General features: G+C 42.6%; 1 protein-coding gene across 8 annotated transcripts in view; it reads left to right on the forward strand.

The window, feature by feature from the left end:
* Nucleotides 1-18,039, forward strand: part of TRIM67 (tripartite motif containing 67) — a 41,574-nt gene extending 23,535 nt beyond the window's left edge. For all 8 annotated transcript variants that reach the window (XM_048298473.1, XM_048298477.1, XM_048298475.1 and 5 more), the window contains exons 7-10: nucleotides 2,608-2,746; nucleotides 3,686-3,989; nucleotides 10,912-11,074; nucleotides 12,064-18,039. In XM_048298473.1, coding sequence (XP_048154430.1) covers nucleotides 2,608-2,746; nucleotides 3,686-3,989; nucleotides 10,912-11,074; nucleotides 12,064-12,129 — 672 coding nt within the window. In that variant the 3' untranslated portion in view covers nucleotides 12,130-18,039. The remainder of the gene's footprint in view (nucleotides 1-2,607; nucleotides 2,747-3,685; nucleotides 3,990-10,911; nucleotides 11,075-12,063) is intronic.
* The last annotated feature ends 2,640 nt before the right edge of the window (nucleotides 18,040-20,679 follow it).

Raw genomic sequence — 20,679 nt, forward strand, 5'->3', positions numbered from 1 at the left:
GAGTTAGAATAAGGTGTTAGAATTCCAGTATCTTTTATCCAGTTTATCCAGGATAAAGCTTTTAAAGTAGTATTCATGTCTTGTGAATAACAAGATTTCAGGCTGGTGTGTATCCAAGTTCATTTGTGTGGGTGAGTTTTGTTACTGCCCAAGGTTTTAGGATTGGCAGCAGTGCCATATAAGATTTTTGGATTGGAAAAAATACAAAACCATCTCAATCCTTAAATCTTAATCCTTTTTCATCACATCCTTTTGGGTTTATATGAAAGAGCCTTAATCATCAGAACTATTCCTAGGCATTACTTAAGTCTTAAGTGAACTGGACCTGTGTGGTTTGCTTAGTGACAGGTTTAAGCACTTCAGTGCCTTTGCTACCATAAACCTACAGAGGTCACAGAATGAGAGAAATCAGAGGTGGAAAGGAATTATCTTTCAACCTGCTGCCAAGACAGGATTGTCTAGGCTTCTTTCAGTTCATCCTAGCTTGTATAATCTGATCTTCATTGGTCTGCCTAGATGTTCCTCCTCCTGAAATATTTCACATTACAGAAGTACTTGCTGTATGATAAATCTTTGAAGACTTTTGTCATGGTTTAGCATAGTTTGGGTTTTTAGTTAAGAGGGCTCCATCAGCCACGGAAGTGATTCTTTGCAAAGAGGTGCTTACAGCTTCCTCTGGATGCAACAGAACCAATCAACTGGCTAGTTTGAATATTGGCAACTTTTTAAAGCCACTTAAGAAGCCTCTGTGATCCACATTTAAGAACGAACAAAGCCCGGGAAAACTCTCTTGTTTCTGGCTTTTGGACAGGTAACTGGGGGCCCACAGCATGGCCTGGTGGGCTGAGATCTCAGCCGCTTCTGCTCGCTGGACACCCGGTACAGCCCCTCAGTGCGGGCCGGGCCGGCCGGGAGACAGCCACCCTGGAGCCCCGCAGCCCTGTTCCACCCGCGGCCCTGCTCCGTGCAGGCGGCTCAGCGGTGCGGCTTGGCCAGGCTGGCCCTCGCCCAGTACGGCGAAATTCATCTGAGGCCGCTGCCCAGCACAGATCATGTGACCAAAAGTGATAAGGGAATTCCAGCTGTGGGGCCCAGGTGAGATTGACGCTTTTAGTGCTGTAGGATTCCTCCGGAACAGATGAAGCCTGCAGACATTAATCCTCTCCCAAGTCAAAGGAAAGGGAAAGGTGAAGGCACGTGAAAAAAACACCATAAAGACACCAAAGTCAGTGAAGAAGGAAGAGCTGAAACCCCAAGAGAGGAGAAAGAGGAGATGCTTCAAGCTTAGAAGCTGAAATTCTGTTGTAAAGCTATGGTGATGGACTATGATCCATCAGAGTGCCCATTGTAATTTCATGAAAGCGTGGGGGGGTGGAGCGTTCAAACTGCAATTGTGAGCAAAAGTACCTGTGCTGAAACAAGCAAATGTTGAAGTAGCTGTGATTTGTTGATAAGCTTGAACAGAGAGAGATGAAAGTGATGAGGACCCTTGCTCCCAGGGAAGAAGAAGACCTCTGTTCCTAGAGATGAAGGTGCTCCCAGAGATAGATGAAGAGAACTTTTGCTTCTGAGCAGCTCATCTTTAAAATGGTACCCCAGTAGCTCAAGATTGGACCCTTGAAAGCAGTTGTGGGGAAAGCTGTAAGGGAAGCGACTTTCACATGCGAGCAGAGAACCAACCCAGGCAGCTGTCTCGATTGAAGCCATGAGAGAACTGTTTCTTGTGGAGATGTCTCCATAGCGTGAGCAAGAGAGACTCCTCTCCCTAAGTGAACTGAAGAAGATTATTATGGAGGTGGTAAACTGACTGAAAATCTCAAGGGTTGTCTTTTTACATTGTCAGTGGGTGAAGGGAGAAACCTGTGGGGTGGAGAAGTGTTCTGAAGGTTTGGTCTGATTTTTTTTTCTTCCTTTTGGTTCTATTAATAAACTTCTTTATATTCTTTAAAGTTTTGTGCCTGATTTGCTTTCTCCTAATTCTTATCTCACAGAAGGAAAATAAGTAAATAATGGATTTTGAACCAAAACCACTACACTTAATTGGTGTTTCCGCCCGGTTTACAAACTGAACCTGCTACAACTTTTTTGATGTCTTTGTTGTCTAGTTACTGTTTCATCATGTGGTGCATGTAATCCTAATTTTTAGGAGATAGTTTTATTCTGAATCTGTGTTTTCAGTTGTCAAAATTACATTTTAACCTAGACTTGAGATAACCTTTCCAACAGAATAAAACGTCGCTTGTTTTTTTTTTATTCTTACATGCCCCTTTTTGCATAAAATAGCAGCCACAGTGTGTCAGATACTGGGACTACTCTCCAAAATAGTGGCTTGGAGTAGATATTTAGGATAAGAGGAGCATGAAGATCTTTTTGTGTAGCCCTTTATTGCTTTACCCTTCCAGCTTCATCTTCACCTCAGTTTCTCCAGTGCTAACCATTCTCAATGTCTCGCATGCTGTGGCTGTCTGTGTTATAACAGCATAACTCATACATCCTGGGAAGCAAAGAGAAGCTGTTCACTTTTGGCTTATATTTAGAAGTCTTAACTGTGTTAAACTATGCCCCTCATTCTCTCTCTCTCTCTCTCCTTTTTCTCGGAATGTTTAGGAAGTATATGTTGGCAAGGAGACACTCTGCACTATCGACGGCCTTCATTTCAACAGCACTTATAATGCCAGAGTCAAAGCTTTCAACTCCTCGGGCGTTGGTCCTTACAGCAAGACAGTCATTTTGCAGACATCAGATGGTGAGCTGGGGTTTTGCCACTTTCTAAATGAAAAGCTGCAGGTCTCAGTGGCAGGACACTTTCATCCCTTTACACCCATTAATGTATTTGACACCTACTGGCATTTTCCATTATCAGTAACACTTCAGGCTTCAAGTCATGTGATTTTAGTTGGCTGTAAAAGTCTGAGATCTAGCTAAGATACTTGCTTTAGCATACAGAAGCAGTTATGCAACTCACAGGATATTTTTTGTTCCACTCTGTCTCCCTTTCTCTATACATCTTTGGGATTTGCCTTTTTATTCACTACTGCTTTAATTTCCCAGCAAGGTTTGATAATACAAAGATGGGAATTCATGCTTGTTCTTCTGTAATTATACTTGACATCCATACAGACATTACAGGAAGTTCATCTTCATTAATGATATTGTAATGAATCGAGAAGTGCATGCTATTATCGCTTCCACTTTTATGCTGTGTTGCCAAAATAGGCCAGTATAAAATATTTATACTTCAAGAGCTTTTGGGGCATTTTTTTCCTTTTTTTAAGAAAAACTTCACTTCGATAAAATAGTGAAGTCGATCCTAACCAGCATGGACACAGCTAATCTCCATTTCCATTAAAGGTGATCCTGAACCAATTCACCTATGTGAGTAGTTTCCCTGTCGTGGAGAAGCCTTTGTCTCCTCAGTGACTTTCTTGTTACTCTGTGGACAGAATGTCACTACTCTTAGCAGCTAAATTTCAGAGGAACAAGGGCAAATAATATAAAGCACTCCAGCTCAGATTAATCTTGTGTAGCTGCCTACAGTAACAAGGAAAGATTGTCTTTATCACCTCAAAGTGCAGTGGGGTCCTTACAAAGGCATAATTTTGTCCTTCTTAGTGAAGTAAAGCAGACAACACTTGGACACAGCCCCTCCTGATACAATCCTGCCTTTCCTTTTCCCCTTCCACAGTGGCATGGTTCACCTTCGACCCCTCCTCAGCTCACAGAGACATAGTGCTGTCAAATGACAACCAGACTGCCACCTGCAACAGCTACGATGACCGGGTGGTCCTAGGCACCGCAGCCTTCTCCAAGGGCGTGCATTACTGGGAACTGCATGTGGACAGGTACGACAACCACCCGGATCCAGCCTTTGGCATTGCCAGGATTAACGTTGTCAAGGACATGATGCTGGGCAAGGACGACAAGGCGTGGGCCATGTATGTGGACAACAACCGCAGCTGGTTCATGCACTGCAATTCCCACACCAATCGGTGAGTGCTGCCTGGGGGCTTTTCTCCTTACAGGCGATTTTTCTGCTGCGCATCAGAGACAGGTGTCTCAGCAAGCCATCTAGTCCAGCTCCCGGCTAAATGTTCTTATTTTATTCCTTCTTAAAAATCACTAGTGACAGTGATTGCACCTTAACAGTCTGTGTTGGTGTTTGTTGTCCTCACTGTTACCAGTTTTTCCCTGAGATCTTGCCTAAATCCCCCCTGCTGTGATTTAAATCCGTTATTGCGTGTCCCACCCACATCAGCAGACAGGAGCGCAGCACAGTGGGATGCAGGACTTCCACATTGCTGGAGGGAGAAAGGGGGTTGATTCCCTTCGTTAGGAGGAATCTTGGCTGCAGATTTATACAATAATTAGACTGCAGGTGTTTATTTCCAGTTCTGAAAGCTATTAAGGGTTTTGCTGTAGGTCGCAGTGAGGCAGATCTGGACACAAGGGCTTGTTTGGCAGTGAGGGCTAAGTAACAGCTTTGGTTCTACTGAGCCATTGTACCAAAGAGCTTTGAAAAGCACTTCAACTAGCACAACCAACTTAGACAGGGTAGGATTTCAGAATATCCCCAAGACACTGTTACCAAGCCTTGCTCTCCCAGCATTCAGAGGCTCTGTGTTCTCAGTGCAACTGAGCAGTGGAGAGACACGTTCTAGCTGCAGGTACCTCCAGGGATGGATCACACAGAGAGAACAACTGTCAGCACAGATCCTGTGTTGTGCTGACATGGTTGAATGACTTTCACTACTCAGGATAGTTACCTCTGCCTAGTGCTGGCTTTTGTTTCATTGTAGTGATGCCAGACTGTGTAGGGGAGACATGGTTAACTTTGCTTGAAGCTCCCCAAGGTATCAGAGCAGAACTGCTCTGCTCTCTCTCTGTGTCCCATGAGAGGGTCAGCCTTAGCTGAAGGTCAGCTGGGTACTCAGACCCTTGAGGAGATCTCCTCTGAAGAGAGCATCCTAAGTCCCTTGCTTATTTTGGAAAATGGTGTATTTATATACCTAATCTATCACAATGGGAGGTTGATGTATGAGTAAAGTGACTGACTAAGGATAGATATGTAGCAGGTCTATGGCAGAGCTGGAATCAACTTCTGTTTAGTTTTCTACTGACTGTCCCAGCAGGTCTTCCACACTCACTGTCTCAGGTGTTTTTCTGTTATGCCAAATGATTAAAACAAAGTTTTGCAGTGATTTTTAAAACACTAAAATGCAGGTGTCTCCTTAAAGAGATAAGGTTATGTCAACATGCGCTGTATCCTAGGGTTGGTTGCAATGTCTCCCGTTGAATAGTCCTTTATACAGCGCACCTGTGCTTTAAACAAGTACACTGCAATTGCTGGGAAGTTTTGTTTGAAACATGGTTTGATTTTGCAGTTCATTACAGACAGGTGGAAGAACCCTGCAGCTGGATCAAAAGGTTCTGAAGTCACTTGGATTGTTTTCCATGGCTCCAAAGACCATAGATCATGTCCTAAGACAATACAGAGTAAAATAACATCAGTATAATAAATATACCAAAAAGTTGTCCGTCCCTTTAACATCTTGATTTGATTCAGGGCAGAAGTAATGTTAAGCTGTATTAATTTTAATGCTCTGTGGAACAGCTTATGTTTTCTGGAAAAAAAGCTGGCAACCATTCTGTACACCACTGTCCCAGAAACCTATTTTATGAATTTGGTCCTTGACATGCTCCTCCCGGCAAGCAACACACAAGCTAAGCAAAAGCTGCAGATTTATACATGTTATGCTTCTGGGAAGCACAACAATGGAAACACTTAGGACTTCCAATCATCATGCTTAATCAGGAGAGCGAAGTGCTTTCTGTTGATGGTAGTTTCCCAGTTTTTACCTGATAAAACACAAAGGCATGTGCAAGGCATGGTTAGACCCATGGAATATCTGTTCAAGGGAAGAACACTCGCAGAGGGCATGTAGTCTTATGAAATCACATGCGCTTCAATGAAATTAGGTCTAGGCATTATATTTTAACTGTGGCAGTCAACTAGGTCAATTTTTTAACTCATTAGCTGTAATAGTCTTGTGGAAACAGATATCGCAGCCTATTTGTTTTTCCCCACTGGACACGAGTGCATGACAGCACAGTATCACAATCCAGAGGGAATTCATAGTCAACTTTTAGCCTCTGGGATGTTATTGTGATGAAAGTTACACCTTAGTAATAGTTTCATGCTTCCTAATCTTCGTAAGAATAAATTAGGGTAGTTAATAAATGAGTAGTTTCAAGGATAACCTGAGGTAGAGCTTGAAAGACTAATTTGTGTGACCTGTCACATTTAGAGGACTTTTCTGTTCCTTTCCTTCATAGCATGCAAAATTGGATCTAGCATGACTTCTGTAATGCTGGAAGGGGCATGAACAGAAGACTGTAATGCATCCAGAAACAGAGGGATCCTTTTGAGAATAGGCTGAGGAAACTGGCTAAGAAATTACTTTAGGGCAGAGATACAGCTTTGGGAGGCACTTTTTAGTCTTCTTGTTCCTGGAAATCTGTGCCTGGGTAAATCATGGAACAGATCCTTCCAGAAGCTATCCTAAGGCACATGGAGGACAGGGAGGTAATTCAAGACAGCGAGCACGGCTTTATCAAGGGCAAGTCCTGCCTTACCAACCTCATGGACTTCTATGATGGAATGACTATAGCAGTGGACAAGGGCAGAGCTATGGGCAACATCCATCTGGACTTCTGTAAGGCCTTTGACATGGTCCCCCACAACATTCTTCTCTCTAAATTGGACACATACGGATTTGATGAATGGAGGGTCTGATGGATAAGGAACTGTTTGGATAGTCACATCCAGAGAGTAGTGGTCAACAGCTGCGTATTCAGTTGGAGGGTGGTGACAAGTGGTGTCCCTCAGGGGTCCATACTGGGGCCAGTTCTATTTAATGTCTTCATCAATGTCATAGAGAGTCGGATCAAGTGCACCCTCAGTAAGTTCACAGATGACACCGAGCTGAGTGGTGTGGTTGACACACCTGAGGGATGAGCTGCCATCCAGAGAGACCTGGACAAGTTCAAGAACTGGGGCCATGGAAGCCTCCTGGGCTTCAACAAAACCAAGCGTACAGTCCTGCATCTGGGTCAGGGCAGTATGGAGGATGAAAGGATTGAGAGCACCCCTGACAAGAAGGACTTGGGAACACTGGTGCATGGGAGGCTGGCCATGATCTGTCAGTGTGCACTTGCAGCCCAGAAGGACAACTGTATCCTGGGCAAAAATTGTCAGAGGGATGGAACATCTCGCCTTTGAAGGAAGGCTGAGAGAGATGGGGTTGCTCAGCCCGGAGAAGAGAAAGCTCCAGGGAGACCTGATTGTGCTCTTTCAGCACTTACAGGGGGTTTAAAAGAAAGATGGGACAGTCTTTTTAGCAGGGCCTGTTGTGATAGGACAAGGGGTGATAATTTTAAACTGAAAGAGGATAAATTCAGTCTAGCTGTAAAGAACATTTTTTTACAATGAGGGTAGTGAAACAATGAAACTGGTTGCTCAGAGAGGTGGTAGATGCCCCATCCCTAGAAAAATTCAAGGTCAGATTGGATGGGCCTTTGAGCAGATTGACCTAGTTGAAGATGTCCCTGCTCTTCACAGGGGGGTTGGATTAGATGACCTTTAAAGGCTCCTTCCAATCCAAACTATTCTGAGAGGTGCTGTGTGCCCATTAACCGGAGGCATTGACATTCGATGCAATAGAACTGTTCTTTGGCAAAGTTCCCAAGAGCAGGACTACCAGGTGCTACAGGCAATACTCCAGCCACTACATGTTTATGTAAAGAAAGAGATGTAAATCACACTGAAATATTTTATACTGAAAAACAACAGGAAGTCAAAATCTAGAGTATTTGCATTTTTGTCTTAAAAGCCTCTTGCAATCAGGAGAGCGTCTTGACTGACTTCAGAGACCTCAGGAGCAGGTTTTTTCATCACACAAATATGCTACAAATGAATGAAAAATGCTGTCACTGGCAATATATATAGTAAAGTTGTTAAGGTGCTGTAAAGATAGCACTTAAAATACTGTTAATGGAGAGTTGGACTAATTATTCAGTTTATTAAATTGTTCATAAATTGTTAACATCTTTTAAAAATAATAGTGAAACTACTCTTCTTAATTCCTCAAGCCAGTTTGTGCAATCATATTCTGTGCATTGTCCAAGCTGTTACTGAAAGCATCTTGAAATAACAGCCTCTACTGCCACAGGCAGTGGCATTTCTCATGGTAGCCAAATTCCCCTTTCTGTACTCTGACCTTCCAGGCTTCTGCACGCACTTCTGCACTCAGGACTTATTGTTGCATACAGAAATCAAAATGTGCAGGACAAGTGGGATTTACCTCAAAAAATGAAATAAGATTGCCTATCTCCAGAACTGGATTGTAATTTAATGAATACTAAGTATTTATTGAGGGAGTATTGCAACAAAAAGGTTTTATTTCCCTTTTAAATGAAAGGTTATTGGGGTTGTGTGGTGTAGGTGTCATTAAGTAGCTTAAAAATGCATTACAGTAAAGGAGCAGGTTTTTTGTGCATGGTGACACAGGAGTGTACCAAGAGGGAGCAACATCAGTTAGAGTCTCTTGAGCTATTTGGCTTCTTTTACCACAACAACCAAAAGATTATCTTGTAATGCTGTCTAAATGGTGTACATAAGAGTAAGGAAATGCCTTGCATAAGTTTTCTCATAAAACACTCTCCCATCTCTCCTCCTAGAGAAAGAAACCAGGCAAATAGTTCAAAAAGTGCTGGAGTCCTCAAAGTACTGTTCCCAAGGAAAGCACGGGATGCTCAGTAAGGCTGTTCAGCCTCAGAAGAAGTCCAGCCTCCCTGGTAGCAGTGTGGTGAAGAGCTCCTGCCTGTTTCTGCCCTCCCTTAATCTTGCCAGAGCCAGTTGCTCACTGTGGGGAGATGGCGGAGTAGGAAGGGGGCAATCTACCTGCGGAATTCCTGCAGGACGTGGGGCAGGAAGGAAGGGAGAAGGTCCCCATCCTTCTGCTTTGCCCCCACACCCCTGTGGCTCCTGTAGGGGCCTCAGCTGGGTCCTGCCCTTGCCTGGGCTGGAATCTGCAGGCAGAATCTATCTCCTCTTCAGTGGGGCTGTCCCCAGGGGCTGCAGAGGAGTCACTCAATGTCACTGTGCAGCTCACAGCTAATTAGCCCACAAGAAATAAATTAGCTTGTCATATAGGAAAGAACATCATAATCTCAAAAAGGCAAAGTTGCTGTTTCTGTTTCCCTAAGAGAATAATTTATGTCATTTAAAAGGATGTAATAAAATCCGTTTTAAACAGGATCTAAAATTTGGTGTCCTACAATCAAAGCTGTTCCCAAACAGAGAGAAAAAAGTAATCTATTTGTAAATAGCTCCAAATCACAGTACTGTTGCTTCCCACAATCTCATAATGAGTTTTATGATTGAGGGCTTTTAATAAAAACAGTCTATATAGTGAGATACTGAGGGTAGGTAAGCGTCTTAAGTTTTGATGGAAAATAATTTACTTTGCGGTTTTGGAGAAGAGCTCAAAGTGAAACCTATTAATGCTTATAGGACTGGAAATCAAATCAAAGGAACCTGAGAACAGTGAATTTTCACGTCTGACATGTCTCAGAGACAATCTGCGATTCTTAGCTATTACACTATTATTGTTTGAAGAGCTTTAAATGGAGAAGTCAGAACAGTTTTCTGTAATCTACCTTCAGATGAAATGCCACATGCCACATTTAAGTCTGAGGGAAAACAGTTTATGACACCTAGTGGACAAAAGGAAAATTTCTTACCCTGCACTATATTCTTCGTAATCATATTCCAATCCCCCCCCCCTTCCTTTTTTTTTAATATTTTGCCTACCTATTGTGATAAATTTTATGATAGAATAGCTTTAATCTTGTGAATGTTGTATGCCTGAGGCGAGTGCATGGGACAAAAGACAGCTGCTTCCTTTCCTGCTGCAAATTATTTGAAATCTGATTTACCCTGGACAAATTGTGTCAGGCTGTAAATCCATTGCAGAGCCCCATGATATTAGCAGAATAGCAGTGCCTGTGGCCAATCTGCATATCTAGTGGATATTTTCACTCAGTATTCTTTAAAGAAATACTGAGTTTGACTAACCCCCAAGTCAAAGTGCATTAATGTCAAATCACTCAAGCGTGTAATGGCTGACTGAGTCTGTCCTGGCAAGCTCTGATACTGGAGTAGCTCTCAGCAGCTGCTCCTGACACAACCAATTATCACTGGTGTTAATAACTGTGCCTGCGCACTCGAGACAGCTCCCAGTCCTATAGCTGAGCACCTTGTCAGTCAGAAGCTACACTTATGCCTAACGAGCCCCAACTTCCTTTCCTCCTCAAAACCACTGTCTGTTGTACCTGTGCTGGCTCCCTGAGCTCTGGAAATCTGGGTGCCCTTAGAGCATGCCAAGGTGAGTAGTTGAACTGGAAGTCTATTTCTCGAGCTGTTAGAAGGATATTGATTGGAAATGAACACCTAGCAAAACAACTTCCTTCTTTTTCATTTCCTGCCATGCATCACTTCACTATAACAGGGATACTTAGAGGTGCCGTGTCTCCAGGACTCCATTGGCTTGCCTCCCGATTTGTCATTAGCCGAGAGGACCTGTTAGCTCTGGACCCCATTTTCACTTCTTAAATTGCAGTTGCAGGAGAGGTGGATCTAATTCCTCTTTAGGATCCCCTCATCGAGCTCCCATGGTTGTAGTACATATGCTTCAGATAAAGGTGTGGGTCAGTCATTGCCAAATGCCTCAGGGATAATCATTTCACTGTGCTGCTCCACGCTCCCTTTGCTTAGGAAGGCTGGCTTGTCCTAGAGAGAGCAGCACAGTGTAGCCCTCTGCCTTCACCAGCAATGTACCCTTTGTACCTTAGGACTGAAGGAGGAGTTTCTAAAGGTGCCACCGTTGGTGTTCTCCTGGATCTGAACAAGCACAACCTGACCTTTTACATAAATGGGCAGCAGCAGGGGCCTCCAGCGTTTGAAAACATCGAGGGAGTCTTCATGCCTGCATTGAGCCTCAACCGAAACGTCCAGGTAAATCTTCTGCAGTCCAGCCCCACTTACCCTTTCCATCTAAAGGAGTTGATAGCATCATCTGTAGGTAGTCAGTACAGATAGAGGTTCTTTCCTTCTCAGACTTACATCTAGGCTACTCACACTTTTTGGACTGCATTTGACCTTCTGCCTTGCCTGACCAATGTGAAGGGTAGTGCTGTAAAACAAGTAAAAGTACCTGCACACACTAATTCCTGTTCTGATTTTCCTGTGATGCTCCACTTGGAAAGCAGTGTCTCCAAAGTTTTCCCCTGCCAGTTTGATTAAAAACCATTCTAATTCCTCCTAGATCTTACGTGTGGAGATAGTTAACATTGGCAAATGACTGCAGTGTGAACAGCACAGTGGTAAGGAGAGCAAAGGCAGCATAGGTTAGGGAAGTAGTGCAACAGAGAAGACCCAGTCAGCATGTCATTCTTGTGCTCTGTGTAAAAGAGGTTTTTCCTCTTGGAGGAACTGCCTTTAAATATAATGCATTTTCAAGACCACTGCTCATGGCTAGAAGCTGGATGCAGTGTAAGAGAGAACCTGTGGAAATACCCAGGAGCCTGAGGACTGAAGGAGGTCAGCTTAGGTCAGGCAGGACCATGACAGCCATGATGGAACACTCATCATGTAGATGGGCTCCACTGTGTGACCTCTGTCCTGAAGCACTTGAGATCCCTCATGCAGAGGCCCCATCCACCTTGTATCTAGCAAGCAGCACTTCTGGATACGTACAACTGGTGGCTAGATTTGGGAAAAGGTACAGACACCTGGCATCTAGGTCCCAAAGTGTTCAGGAGGGAAGGAGGAAGGAGACTTGTTTATTTCAAGGACTAGATATCATCGCCATTAATAGTCTTGATTTAAACTTGGACCTGCAGTCCTGCAGCCCGTTCCATGTCATTTACCTGCACTTTGCCTTCACAAATGCTCTTTGCTGAGGATGTCTCAGTTTTGAATTTAATGTTATTTCTTCTTTTCAGGTGACCCTGCACACAGGACTGGAGGTGCCACAATCTGTAAAACAGTCCAAGTTGCCCAACAACTAATGAAGTCCCCGTCTGACACTGTGCTGGATTCTGTAAGGTTTCTCCGTGTGTTTTGGCACTTTTCAGTAAGTCAGTAAAAAAGCATCCTCGTCCCTGACTTAAAACACTGTGCAGCATGTTGCTCACTGAATAATGGGCTGGTTAGAGCCAGGCCACTCCATTTTCAATTTAACAGCCATAGCAAGCACATCCACTGAGCTGGCACTCGACTGCAGATGGGTACTGAACATACCTGCTCTGCGTTGCATACATATGTACACTCATGTGCACACACACACGAACGCATCTGTAAAGCAAAAGGTTAAATGAGTGTATTTGCTTTCCCATGGCTGGACTTGTGCTTAAATATCCGGGATGCTGGAAAAAAAGGGTGAGACTGAAGGACAACGGATGTTGGAGCAGTTTACCAGTAGATGAACTGGATTCCCTTGCCACCTGAAGTCCTTAAATAAAGAAAGCATATGTTTTGACGGCTGAAGTGGAGGCTACATGCCCAAGAATTCCTGGTTGTCAATTACATTCAGGGGCTCAAATGACCATGAATTATTCCTTCTGGCTCTAGACTGCAGTAAGCTATAGGATAATGTCTCCTTAGAATTCAGTGGCAGAACTTACCTTATTATCTGCAACAAGACCAAGATTGGTTCCCAAACACTGCCATGAAATAGTTGGGCTCATTTTAGCTAACATCATGATACAAGCAGAATTCAGATACAGAAAGTAGAAAGAAAAACATCCGTGATACATTTTAGTGTTTGTTATTTAGGCATGACTGTGGACACACGTACAGAAGAGCTGATTGTGGTTATCAGCACAACTCTCAAAAAACAGTGCAAGGGAGATTCCTTTGAACTGAAATGATAAGAGATTTATTTAAATATGGCACATGCAAAGTCTCCCACATTGAAAAATGCTGCTTTCCAGCCTTGATCCTGATAAACCCTGTGCAGCTGTAGTTCCAATGTAGCTTTGAGATCTGAAGCCTTAATTTTCTATTAGATTACTGTGAGCTAATTAATGTCTTGATCCTAATGAAACACTTGAGAGAGATTAATAGCAGTAATGCAAAACCTGTCCTTAAGAATTTTTCTGGATTGGGACATAAATCTTTTGCAAGACTTGACCAGTGCCTGGCATGTCCCATGAAAATGAGCAGCCATTCCAGGTGTCACAACTGGAGTCTGACTGACAGTGATCTTTGCTCACAGCCATGGCACTGTCACGTGCATGCAGTTGTCAGCAAACACATTGGTTTGCCTGTGTGCTCTGTTTTCTCTGAACCCAGTTAATGTACACAAGTGTGTGTGTGTGTATAGCGGCAATGCGTGAGGACAAGATGCAGCAGACTGGGTGAGCCCATGACATCCTGGACTCTTGTCACTCTAACCCTATAGAAATGTGGTGCTATCAAACAAGAAAAGCATAAACTCTCAAATCCTATCAATGTACTATTTCCTTTTTTGAAATCCTGCTGCTTATACAAGTTTTCCTCTTCAAGCATACGTATACGCACACGCATATTGTTATCAGGCATGTAATTATTAAACCTGAAAACAAATATTCTAACCAAAATACAGCTTACTGCTTTGCATTAAAGCACAGCCACAGGACAAACAGCCCAGGCCCGCCTTCAGGCAGCCTGCCAGCCCCCAGATATCCTTCTGCAGGCCCACTGCTGGTCTCTGTCTGGAGCACATCACTCAGCTAGTGCTGAGTGATGGCAAGGCTTCTCTGTGGCAGAGCAGCCAGAATCCTCCCTTGGGTCATCCCATCTCACAGCCATCGTGGGAAGAGGAAGGCAGCCCAGAACAGAACTTGGCTATTGCACAGACACAAAGCACTCTGCCATCCTGCTGCCTCTAACCAGCCAAGCATCCTGTAGCCCACTTCTGCAGAACAGCAGCGCACCTTCAGCAACGTCAAGACTGAAATAGGAAATAAAACCAACAATGGAGTAAAAATCACATACGCTTTTAAGTGAGAAAGCAACAGTACTCCTTTAAAGTCTGGAATGGATTGTATTAGTAAACTTGTAGACAATGGAATAACTGTGCTATGCTTATCTTGGTTTCATAAAGAATATCAAGAGACCAACTGTGTTATAATCTTCGGTTTCATTCAATACCATACGAACTCATGCAAGATTTTCTAATTAGCAGGTCTGTTTTAACCTACCTCAGCTGGAATGCTACCAGACCCCAAATTTCCTCTTGAGTGTGCTCTTCTATGAATCTAACAGTTGTAATCATAGCACTGGCTTTGAGTATTGCCAGTCAGAGTAGTGTATGGGAATATTGTACATAAATTGCACATAGTTTTTTATATTGGGAAACATCCTGTGATAATTTTAATATGGAAGACACTCCACTTTCACTTGAATTAAAAAAGACGGGCATTGTTTGTTTTGGGACAGAACCTTTGTCTTTACTCCCAACCTCTGTAAAGGAAACAGAAATGAATTTACATCTTTCCAATCCTCATCCATGTTTAAAATTAATTCTGAATGTGTTTTAGAAGTGTTTGCAGTACTCAATTTTTGTTTTCATAGTTGCTTTGGTGTCAGTTCCTGGTGTATTATATCTTGAGGAGAACACATTGAGTGACATGTTGTTAATTTCTAATGAATATATGGACAGTAGGTAGAAACAGTGAGTAGAGAAGCTCGGTTTTTACCCTCTACTCATTCTAGCATTCACAAAAGTAGGGTAGCTACCATTATAGTCTCCTTTTAACCTAGCAGAAATGCAAATCAATTAAAATGAATACACTTAGAAGTAGGCTACCTGCATTAGTAAGACTACCTTACCCTAGGTCAGAAACTAAACAAAGTGTTTGCATGGGTTGGTTGTGTACACAATCAAAGACTTACATTTGGCATGGCCTGTAGCAATAAACCAGTTATCCTCATAGAGTGCACTCTTGTGACTTCAGCTGGATACATTTTCATAGTTTGATTAACAGAAATAACACTTAAGTAGTTAGAATTACTCTAGGAAACTAACAATTCCACACGTGAATATTTATGCAGAGCATGCAGGGGCCATCTGAACATAAAGAAGAGCAGAATTTTCCCTTTGCAGAACAGCATTAGGTGGGGAAGAGGTGGGGCACTCCCACTGCTCTGCTCAGGCTGGAGGTAGTTTCCTTCTCTGCAGGCATCTTCCCCAAGGTTGATCTCATTATAAACCCACCAGTTTGCACGTCCTTCATCTACAGTATCTCTTATGTCAGTTTTTGTTTCCTCCAAATCCTTTCTTTAGGAGGGAGTCAGCCTTTAGTCCTTGCAGAAACTGTGTTGCTGACTGTCGAGGGAGAACACAGAGAGCAGAAGAGTGGCATAGATACCCAGGGGGACCACTTTGTATGCTCTTCTGCCTTTTGTTTCCTCAGAGGATTTCTGCAGCTCTCTGTGACTCCAAGCTCCTCTGGCACCTGGGCCCACACAAAGCTGCCTGTTATGGGACTCTTCAGCTCCTAGAGGCCAGGTTGCTTCTTACAAGCAGGAGAGCAAAGCCTTTTGCACTGGGATGAATCCCATCCACTATGGTACAGAGCCCACACAAGGTAGCTGTAAATTGACTAATGTTTAAAAAAACCCCACCAAAACAGAAACAGGCCCTCCCCTTATTAACAAAACAAAGCTTGACTTCTGCATACGCCAGTTTGGAATCCTAAACAGCTGCAAAATAAATACAGCAGTTGAACTTTCTGTCCTGCAGAGCAGCAAAGGACTCCCAGTTTTCACTTATCCCTGGGAGCCCCAACCTTAGCCTTTTGTGACCCTTCTTCCTGGCTCTTTCCTCTGCAAATTTCCGTTAATTTCAGGAGCACTTCAGACTTCCCAAGGCATGCAATGCTATACAATTTTCACTTCCTCCTTTTCCCTCATCAACTTGAAAAGAGCTCACAAGAAGATCTCTTAGTAAGACTTAATGTCAGTATAAGCACACACATAGCTGACAATCCCTTGCTCCTTCTGCTGTGGAAAGGTATGTACTATAAAATACATGTCAGTGAGGACAGTAGCATACTGTGATGTATTACAAATTTGGAAAGCAATTTGGCTTCTGAAAACAGAAAAGATAGGCAAACAGCACTGTCACCTCCTATACTTGCCTATGCACTTAAGATACATAGAGGAAAATATATTGGACTGAACAAAATAAATAAAATAAGCATGAGCTTACATATATCAGAGTTTAAGAGGAAAAGTATTAAATGTAATTTATTATATGCATAACATTCCATCATGCTGTAAATAACGCCATGATAGTGTATTGCTGTAGTTTGTTCTTGGCTGGTGATAGAGTTCTGTGGTAGTGCTGTGTAAGTTGTTTTTTAATTTATTTCTTTTTTCCTCAAAGCATAGTTAGTAAAGATGGCAGAGAGCACCCCATACTCTGGTTTCTGAGTTGTCCTAGAGCAAGAAGAAACGTGAGACGCAGCTTTTTTTTTCTTTCTTTCTTACATGATAATATTTCTTAAACAAGGTAAGAGAGATGAGATTAAGGCTAAGCTGCCACCACCACTGTATGAAAAACACTGTGTTGGCAACTGCCAACAAGAGGTAGTGCATTTCTGGACCACAGTTCAGATCACCCATCCCTGTGAGAAGGGGTGCAAAATTCCACAACCTGGTAACAACAGCAGCGTTCTGGTGCCATCTAGTATGTCCTTTGGTCACAAACAGAAAGATGAGGAAGGAGAGATGTTAGACCTTATCTCAGGCCTTACCAGCTTTGCAGCATTCTGCTTAAATAGCAAAACCAAAAAATTCAATTTTGAACCAGGCAAGATAATATGAAAACACCAAGCATCTTGGCTAGATCAGCTTTGGAAGGGAGATTAGTTACAAATCAACCACATTGCAAATGCGAAGGGCACTTGTCACTGAAAATTACCAGACAAAGATGGAGAGTCTTATTTTTTTTTTTCTTTTTTTTGGGAAAAAAAGGCGAGCTGCTTCTAGTTTTTACTGACAGCATTTCTGGTGATTCCTCTGCCCAGCTCTACTGAACGCTGCATACACCCAAGCAGGTGGAGCAGCAGCCTGAAGCACAAATCCATCATCAATAAGACACACTTGGTCTTCTCAGGTGCAGAAGCCCATATGCAAACCTCAGAGAGTAGATGTGTGGGGCTCCTGCATCTTTGCACAATACAGGAGACAGATGTGTGTTTCACTGACAGAGGCACTCAGCAGCATTTTCTCCTTCTGTTAAACGACGTTTTTGTTATATTTGTTATTGCAAACAGTTCCAAGCAGAATTAATTTAAAAATTATTTTTAATGCTAATTGGAGAATTTCTAACATTTGCTTGTGAAGCAGTAGATAGAAATATTCCTGAAGCCTGATTGCATTCCTTTATCCTCCACCTCCCTTAAATGTTGTCAATAAAAACACTAACCTTTCTAGGTAGCATGGTGAGAAGACATTATGTGATGAATACTAAAAATAAATGCATGAGGTAAACCTGCTGTTATTTCTGATTGTTATATGAAGCATGAGTAACACTAATTTAAATGTTGGCAACTAAAAAACTGCAAAGGAATAAGATAATGGTGTTCAATTCTGGTTAAATGAAAGACAAGAAGTTGTTTCTGTCTTCTTAACTACATTTTTTTTCTTTACTGTCATTTCCCATAGCTTATATGAATTTGGAGCTGGTGAAATATACATCTCTGCTATATGTGTCTGTCACCAGATCAAGAGGAAAATACAAACTTTTTATAATTTTGTACCTGTAGCAAACGTTTGTATTTTTTGAATTAGAAACAAACTGCTTTTTGTCTTTTGGTCCAACTAAAACTTTGTGTATTATTACTATTATTACCCTTTTGAAAAACCTGACATGTAAGTTTATGCTGTTTTACAGTTTCTAAATAAATTCTTATAACATTGCCAACAAATTCAGCATCAGTACCCTATTTATTATTACAAATTATGATTAAAAAATATTATGCCATTATGTAGATGAGGCATTCATACAGTTTGCATGCCTATCTCCTGCTGTTGATACTGCTTTGTTACCACAGCCAAGAATAAACCAGTAAATGGAGAACGGCAAGAGTCCTTCCTCAGGGCAACCATCTGTGCCTCAACTTCAGACATACCCTGATTCAGTGCCATGAAACACCTCTGTTTCTCAGCACCACTCCGTTACCTCTGGCTCATGTTGGTTACAGAGTGCCTTGTTGCAGTCACTTAGCTGTGACCCACCTTAGACACTTTGGGAAATCACCCAGCCTCCAGCAGTTTCTAACACTGGAATAAGCAGAGCCTGGAAAGAACTATGGCATCAGTAGGATCGTATTGGAAAGCCCTTTGGGTAGAAGTCAGACTGGGCAGAAAGCTTGTCAGGGCAGGGAGGATGCAGACTTTGTGAGATCGCCTTGGAGCTGCACACCTCTATCAAGCAGATGGCCTGTGAGGGACTCAGCAGTGCTACAGAGGCAGCACACTCAGCATACACAGCCCCTGCAAAAAGGCACTCGCAAAGCTACACAACCTTCACAGATGTCTGTCAGTAAGGCAGAATAAAGCACTCTGACACAACGACAGCAGCACCAGGGTAAGAAAGAGGAACCCAGCCAAAAAAATCACAGGTAAGTACAGGCAACAGTATGGAGATATCATCCATCACAGCCTTTCTTTTTTTCTCCTGCAAAAGACACAACTTGTCATCAACTCCTTTATGGCAAAGGGGTTGACTGGGAGAAAAGATCATCACATGTGGCTTAACATGTAGGGAAACAGGGAATAAAGATAACTGTAACAGGAAAATGCATGAGAAAAAGAGCAGATAAGGAGAAATCCTTGAATTCTTCTTTATACCTCATTCCTTTATGCAACTGCAAACAGAGAGCAAAATAAATTGTGCTCTGCTCTCCTCTTCCCATAATCAATCTGTTATTCAGTCAATACTGGCTTTCATGTACCAGCATGTGCTCCAAAACCAACACAGCTTGCTGTCTGTACACTGACATACTCTGTTAATCACCAAAACACACCAGCCCAGAGAAACACTAGGTTCAACAGGTTCTCAGCAGTCTGGTTTGCCAATGTTGATGCGTCTAGTAACAAAGCAGGACTGAAAGTACCACGTTTACCTGAGCACAGCATTCTACAAGAATGCAGCATGCCCAACTCAAATCGCCTTGGAGACTTGATATGAAAAAACAAACGTTATCTCCATGAAACAGAAGCCTTTCATAATGCATATACACAACATTAAAGTGTGAAAATGCAAAACTTTGAATAAACTTTTCTTTTCCTTCCCCCAAAAACTTTCATGTTCCACTGTCAACTTGGCATTTCAGTTTTCAACTTTTTAGTTTAAGAACTGATTTTTTTCAACTTTTTACAGATCTTACAAGCTTGACTGCAAAAATTAGATGCTCCATTCTGACCAAGTTTCACTCCCAAATAGCTTTTGGGAGCTGTGGTGGTGGAAAGTGAACACTTTGACTTACCAAAGCTGAGGGAGAACATAAAGTCCCACATTATATGCAAAGTGAGCTGAACCAAACTTTATCAAGAAGTGAGCAGTGAAAACTAAGCTAAGGATTAACCAGGAATTGAAAGATACAGGTTACCCTACAACATCGAAAGCTCATGTGTTGCCTGAACAAGTCTTGCTGCTCTGTACTAAGTTCTGCTTAGTGGTTACACCTTCATATGCTGTCGGGATTTGACATTTCTCTAATGTTAAATAAGCCATTAAGTCCGTAACCAGACAGGAATCTTAATTCCAGTTTGAATCTGCAACCAATACTGAGTAAGAAGAAATCAAATTATGCAATTATGAAATGTGATAACAGCATTTAGCAACCAAACTCTGCACACCCCTCCTCTTCCTACATGGCTCCAGAAATACTCCCTTCTGCTTTTTATCTGGCACTTGATCCCTCCAAGCCCTCTCCCTCCTCTTAGTCCTCTCTGTGCTGGCAGAGCACTTCTCCAGGACCTCCAAGTAAGGTGGAAGGTGTGGGGGAAGCAGCATGCAGAAAGCATCCCTGTTCGCAGTGTGGCTCTCCCTATCCCAGACCACTTTTGCATCCTGAGAGGGGAGCAGCTTCTGATGCTGCTGTTGTATTTACCTGCTGCAAGCTGACACAGACCTCAGGGTTAGGGATCACCTTGCTCAGGCTCCCAGCCCACAGGGGTACCAGTATACCTAGAACAAGTTTCTGCAGTAAGGGCTGTTTTCCTTCTCATGTACACATCCTTCACTGCCAGACCTGTTCCAACAAGCTCCACATCTCCTTACAACACAGAACAAACTCTGTTATTTAAGTTATGCTTATTTTTGTCTCTCCCTAAAATACTGAAGTTTCTTTTGTTTTGGAAGAGTTACTAATCATTGCCATTTCTAATGGATGGACCTTAAAAGCAACAAAACAAAGCATTTAGCTACAGAGGACAAACAGTGTTCTTCCAGAAACACCAGACTGCTGAAATCCAAATAGCACCAAAACACAGTTTTGGCAAAGATTTCGTAGAAAAGCCTTGAGAGGCATGGAATTAAAACAAACACCAAGAACAACCAG

This window comes from Corvus hawaiiensis, chromosome 3 (genome assembly GCF_020740725.1).
Source record: "Corvus hawaiiensis isolate bCorHaw1 chromosome 3, bCorHaw1.pri.cur, whole genome shotgun sequence".
NCBI lineage: Eukaryota > Metazoa > Chordata > Aves > Passeriformes > Corvidae > Corvus > Corvus hawaiiensis.